The sequence below is a fragment of the Rhinopithecus bieti genome, unplaced genomic scaffold (genome assembly GCF_001698545.2).
Source record: "Rhinopithecus bieti isolate Rb0 unplaced genomic scaffold, ASM169854v2 scaffold_6710, whole genome shotgun sequence".
NCBI classification, from domain to species: Eukaryota; Metazoa; Chordata; class Mammalia; order Primates; family Cercopithecidae; genus Rhinopithecus; species Rhinopithecus bieti.
Window position 1 is genome coordinate 2,129,449 of NW_016805362.1, and position 6,728 is coordinate 2,136,176.

The 6,728-nt window shown below is 45.7% G+C and overlaps 1 protein-coding gene across 2 annotated transcripts in view; it reads right to left on the reverse strand.

Moving 5' to 3' along the window:
• PLPP4 (phospholipid phosphatase 4) overlaps positions 1-6,728 on the reverse strand; it is a 139,228-nt gene that overhangs the window by 87,857 nt on the left and 44,643 nt on the right. For both annotated transcript variants that reach the window (XM_017872236.1, XM_017872237.1), the window contains exon 2: positions 962-1,069. In XM_017872236.1, coding sequence (XP_017727725.1) covers positions 962-967 — 6 coding nt within the window. In that variant the 5' untranslated portion in view covers positions 968-1,069. The remainder of the gene's footprint in view (positions 1-961; positions 1,070-6,728) is intronic.

Below are 6,728 nucleotides of genomic sequence, written 5' to 3' on the forward strand. Positions count from 1 at the left end.
CGCCCGGGCTGGCGTGCAGTGGCTAGGTTTCTGCTTACTGCCATCTCCGGCTCCCAGGTTCACGCCCTCTCCTGCCTCAGCCTCCGGAGTAGCTGGGACTACAGGCGCCGCCACCTCGCCCAGCTAGTTTTTTGCATTTTAGTAGAGATGGGGTTTCACCGTGTTAGCCAGGATGGTCTCGATCTCCTGACCTCGTGATCCACCCGTCTCGGCCTCCCAAAGTGCTGGGATTACAGGCTTGAGCCACCGCGCCCAGCCCTCGTCTTAGTTTTAAAATAAAATAGGCACTAGGAATAATAGCTTCTTACCCTAAAGCCTCCTATCAACTGTTAGTTCTTACACTTTAGCCCAGTTAGTTGCTTTGGCTTATTCAGGCATGTCTAGACAGGCCGAGGCAAGTCTTAGCTCATAGCTTACACCCCTTCCTTATTTGGAAACATTATTGCTTCTTTAAATCCTTCATAAGCAACTTTCTCTTTTCCTTTGTTCTGCCTTGCCTTTACCTATTTAAGAAAGTTTTAAGCTGTTAGCCAATCAGGTATTAGTTTTGACTGTGAGGTCCGGCTCTAGCCAATGCAGACAGGACACAGTAGCAGGGACAAGCTGCATAAGGGATAAAAATTGCCTCCCTCCTTTGTTCAGGCATGTTCTCACCATTGTTCCATCTGTGATGAGCACCCTTTCTGCAGAAAGTAAACAATGCCTTGCTGAGAGAATTAAATCTATGTTCGTGTGCTATTTCTTTGTGGCACCAGGGAACAAGCATTTCTAACAGTGTCCTTCTCACATGACCAAGCAGCTCCTATCATGACAAGGAACTGGATTTTAATTTGATGGGCTGCTCACCTTCTCTTTCTCTCAGGCCACCCACTGTCTTCAGGGTTAGAAAAACAAAGATGAAAACCCATTTGGTTCATCTTTGAGAGAGCAGTCAAATAAGGCATGAAATCATGGTACTTACAAACATGAGGCGGGTAGGTATGTTATCTGATTGCACCAAAGGATTTTTATAGAGCCAGATCTCTTCCGGTTGGATGACTCTCTGGAACGGATCCAAAACTCTGTAAAACTGAAACGTAAAAAGAAAAGTACATAAAGGTTAAGCGTTCTGTTGCTGCGGGAAGTTCCCAAGGAGGTCCCCCACTATGCACCCTCAGCGGGGAGAATCCAGACTGCTGCAGAGGGGGAAAGAGACAGGCCCTGCTGTCAGTTCTCACTGGTTCAAAGGCTTGGGAAGGACTGAAAGAATCACTGAGACTTTACAGACTCTTCCATCACCACCTGCTAGCAAGGACAAATTCCATGCATAAGGGAGTAGCTTTGTGTGTACAAAGATTCTAAGGACTTGGGGTTCCAAAGTAAACTGGAAACTGCAGTCAGAATGGGGCAAGGCCAGGGCAGAATGGTCTGGCCTTAGCATGGTCTCTTGAAAATAAAATAGGCTTGAGGTGAAACATAAGGGAGGGAGTAACTGGCACAGCTGCCCGTGTGCTGTCTTCATTGGTTGGGCAATGAAAAGCAGTCACTGCCAAGAGAAAAACTAAAAAAGGGGCAGAAATGCAGGGGTTTGCTTTTTCAGATCTCAGCCATCAGGCCACCTCCCAGCTCTCCAGCCAATCTTTACCTGAGGAACTAAGTTCAGCACCACTTCAGATGCAGTTGGAGAGGGCAAAAGAAGCCAGGTCATTTGGGGCTTTGAGTGCCAGGCTAGAGGACTTTGATTTTGAGCCAAGGAGAGGTTTGGTAAAGGAGCATGGAATGGGAATTCCAATTCAAAATGGTGGCCCTGGCCATGGTGAGGATGGGACTCGGAGGAGAGAATAGAAGGCAAGGTGGGAGGTGCTGAGGTTGTGGCAGCTGTCCCTGCAAGAGACACTAGCAGACTGGAGAGGAAATGGATGGCGTGGAGAACCTGAGGGCAGGAGTGGCTGAAACTGATTCCTAGGCTTCTGGTTTGGGCTTCTGGGAAAAGGATTCCCATGATCCAAGATGAGGAGTGCAGGGGAGCAGGAGAGGAGGAGAAGCTCAGCTTCCTCCTCCTCTAGCAAAGCCTCTAGGGTGGCCAGCAGTCTTGGTTTGTTCATAACTTTTCCAGTTTTAACACTGAAAGTCCCATATCCCAGGAAACCCCTCAGTCTTGAGCAAACCAGGACAGTTGGTCACCTAAAGCCACCCCAGTCTCCAGACAGAATCAGGAGTCCCACAGCCCCGGTTTCTATCCCAGATTTGGGACGTTGTACGAGTATGTTCTGTTTGCAGCTCCCCTGTGAGGGTATGAGGGTAGGAGCCACTCCAGGGCTGTCACCTCAGAGCCCAGTAGCACAGCTGGGCCACTGTAGGCACTCAGAGACCACAGAAGTTAACATCTATTTGGGACTTTGAATAGGTGACACTGAAACTATTCTCACTTTGATCAGCCTGACTCTCAATTCTATTGTGTATCTAAGAAACCTAAAATCCACCCATCTTCTGTGTCTCTCTCCCTGTCTCTCCCTCCCTCCTTCTCTTCCCCCTTCTCTCCCTGCCTCCTCTAACTGTGACGTTTTAAGTCCTAAAAGTCTGTGTATTTATGTAATTTCAAAAAGCAGTGGTATCCATGACCGTTCTGCTCAGCACTGGGCCCCCAGCGCCTCTGCCTGGCACACAGGCATCTCTTGGTAGCTATTTGCTAGATGACTGAATGGACTCCTACAGTGCCGTCATCACAGAACCCAGTCAACCCTTCACCAACCCTGAACGTGGAGCACTTCTATTACAGAATCCCTACTGCATCCCCTCACTGGGGTGCAAGTCACTTCTGCTATCAGTCTTCCAAACCTCCTCTAGAGCTGCCAGGAGGAGTACCCTCTCTGGGCATCAGAAACCTGCTCTCTGCCCCAGCTCGCCAGCTGAGCTGCTCCGTGCTGTGGAGCAAGCTGCTTCCTCTCCCAGGGCCTCTGCAATGGGTGAGGCTGAACTAAATCCAAGACTTTAATTTGAGAAGGGTCAGAACCTTCTAGAAAACACCCTACCACAGACCTAAGACTGTGGTCTGGTAATGTGGATTTTAAAACACTATGATGGGCCAGGAGTCCCCAGCATTGAACTAAATGACACCTAAGGGTCCCAGACCCTAGGATCCAAGGACAGGACATCCTGTAATTTAACTCTTCTCATTAACAACTCTTCCACCCACTGCAGGACAGGCTCTAGAGTCAGGTCCAGCAGCGTTCAAACCCCAACTCTGGCACATGGTGAGTCATTTAACATTTTCTGAGCCTCAGTTTCTTCATCTCTAAAATAGACACACCTTACAGAGTTGGAATGAAAGTTAAACGATGGAATATATATGTAGGGCCTGACAGAAGAGAAACAAAAACTAGAATTGTATTACTATTATCATTTTACTCTAGCCTAAAGCTGCATGTTTTTATTAGACAGTTTTCGGGCTTTGTTTGATTTTGTGACAACCTACTCCCTGCTCCCAAGTGTTTTTAAGACATAATGAAATGAAGTGAAATGAAATAAATTTTGCTTGAAGGATGTTTTTAAGAATGTGCAGTGTATCTCTGATAACCAAAGCTTCAGAATACTCCAGTTTCTTAGCTACATAACAAATTACTTCAAAACATTTTATTTTGCTCATGAATTTGTGGATCAGGAAATTGAGAGGGGCTCATTGTCTAGGTAGTTCCCACTTAGAATCTCTCATGTGGGCACAGTCAATGGCTGTCCACTGACCAGGCTGTTAGCTGGAACCCCTGCTGTTGTTTTTCTTATAACAGGACACAGTCTCTCCCCTCTTACCTCAACTTCCTATTCTGGGGGTGGGGGGAATCAGTGACACTGGAGATGACTAGTTGCTGTATTATGGATTTGAGTTTCATTTGGCTATAAAACCATCTTGATGGGAGAAGTGGGGGGAGAGAACCTCTTCCCACACACACATTGAGACAGATCCCAACTGGTCAATGATCTTGTTTGTAAGAAAGAGATTCTGTTGGTTGGGTGCCTAAAGAGAAAGGTGATTGGCCTTCGGATCATACCAACTTAGCTAGCATTGCTAATCAACTGTTGCAAGCTCTGAAAATAAAGGATCTTGAACCCCACCCCTCCACCCTAGAAAAATCCTTCCTCTCCAGGACTGTGGTCTCAGGGTGGTCAGAATTATTCATAGCTACTGGCTTCCCTCACAGCAGGTATCCCAGGAGAACAAGGCAGAAGCTCAATGGCTTTTTCCAACCTAGTCTTAGAAGTTGTGTAGTGTCATCTCCAGTCAGAAGTGAATCCTAAAGTCAGTGTGGATTCCAGGGAGGGGAAATGACTCCACCCATTGACTGGGGTGTGGCAAGTTCTTACTACAGAAAAGCAGATGAATGAGGGATATGGCTGCAGCCACCTCTGAAATATACTCTGCCACCCACAGGGTGCTATTGACACTGTGATGGCCACACACTCCCACTCTGTGAGACCCCAGAACCTTGACTCCTATTTCTTCTCACACAGCCGGCCACAGGGCAATGGGACCAGGTACACCACAGAGCACCTTCCTTCCTCGTCTTGTTTGTCTTTCAGGTTTTATTATCCTCCTGGCAATTTTTCTAAAGCCTGGTGCACCCAGCATTTTACACAATCCCTCACTCCACCCTGAGTAGCTGCAGCCAGAACCCATCTATCAAGCAAATTATATCCTCTGGGAGCAGCAGTACTAAGAAAGATCGATGTCCCTTCTCCAGCCATGCTTCAGCCACTGGCATCTGTCTCAAAGAATGCAGACAGTGGAGCTAATATGCAGAGGACCAAGGTCTTAATAAAGCTTAGGGATCTTAACAGGGACAGAGGAGGGCGCATAGTGGAATGGAAAGTCCTGGAGAGATTAAAGGTGTTCCCAAGAGAGGACATGCCCAGGCCTGGAAACATCCTTCCACAAGCTCTTTGGAAGTGGTTTGGAATCCAAGAAATGGGATCCCTGCTTCTAGGGAAGGTGTGAAGACATGGTCTCCAGCAGTGTGTTACGTTGGCGGTTCCCAAACTTTAATGTGTCCAGGGATCACTGGGAGTCTTGTGACTGCAGATACAGAGACAGCAGGTTCAGAAAAGACCTTAGAGCTAGCATTTCCAGCAAGCTCCTGGGTGTGCCATGCTGCCGATTTGTAGATCAAACCTTGAGTCACAAGGGTCCAGGGCAGCAGCATCTTGTGGGATCTTGTTAAAAATGCAGAATCTCCAGCCCCACCCCAGACCCAGTGGATCAGAGTCTGCATTTAACATGATCCCCAGGGAATCTTCTCCATGACTGTTGTAGAAGGTGGGTCACATCCATGTATGACATTGGTGCAAAAGTAATTGTGGTTGTTGCCATTTTTTTTTTTTTAAGCATAGCAAAAACCCCAATTGCCTATGTACCAACCCACTACAATCTAAATCTGAACCCATCTCACAAAGCCATTAAAATCATCTCAAGCACCACTTGTGTCATGGGGGGAGAAAAAAATATAAAAAACAAAATGAAAACTCAAAGGCACCACAGCCTGAGGCCATTCAGTGTAGAGGACTATAGCCTGGCCAGCCTTAGTAGCTCGCAAGTGTCAGTATATTCCTGGGCAGCGTAATTACGGACGTCCTTGAGTTTTTTAAGAAAAGGTTAAAGAAATTGCAGCAACTCTTTGACCACTAGAAGGTGGGTAAAACCATTTAGTTTACTTTTATTTACAATAAACACAGAACAACTAAAAACATCTTAATGCCCAGAAGGCTCTGACAGATCCAAGGATGCAGAGGTCCTTTGGGGATGAGGGTCAGGCCTGTTGTTCTCACTGTGAAGGCCTTTCCCCTTCTCTGCAAAGCCTTCATTAAGAATAGAAGAGCTTTTGGGAGGCCAAGGCGGGTGGATCACATGAGGCAAGGAGTTCGAGACAAGCCTGGCCAACACGGCGAAACCCCTTCTCTACTAAAAACAAAAAAATTAGCTGGGTGTAGTGGTGTGTTCCTATAATCCCAGCTACTTGGAAGGCTGAGGCAAGAGAATTGCTTGAACCCAGGAGGTGGTGGTTGCAATGAGCCAAGATCATGCCACTGCACTCCAGCCTGGGTGACAGAGTGAGACTCCATCTCAAAAAAAAAAAAAAATGAATAGAAGAGCTGCTGTGTCTGTGTACATAACTCCGGGCCCTCTGTACTCAAATCATGTGGATAATCACACTAGTTATCCATTGCATCTCACAATATGTTTAAGAGCAGAGTAAGGCTCCTAAAACTTCATCAGGTTTGATGACCAAAAATAAACAGCCCTACATGAGTAGGAGGCATGGAACTCTAACAGATTACAAGGTAGCATTTATGAATCATTTCAAAGGAAAAATGCTATTTAATGAGACTATATAGATGTGAATGCAATATTTTCTTCATTGTTATCAATAAACTCTAGTTCAGCAGCTGTGCCAGTCTAACCTCAAAATCACGGACTTCCACCATTACAAGCATTCATGAATTGTTAACTATTGTCAACATCATTTCACTTAATAGGGATTCAAACTAAAAATAAAATGTCTAGACTGTGCAGGTCAAATGTTACTACATTGAAAAGCAAAGTTACTACCAAAGTAAACGTATTATTTTCTTTAATGATAATTTTAACTGCCCAAAGTCAGGTAAATTGTTGTTGGATTTTAATCCAAGACATACTTCTATTTCTTTGCTGTTTAAATTGGACAGTTATTTTTTTTTTTTTTTTTTTTTTTTTTTTTTTT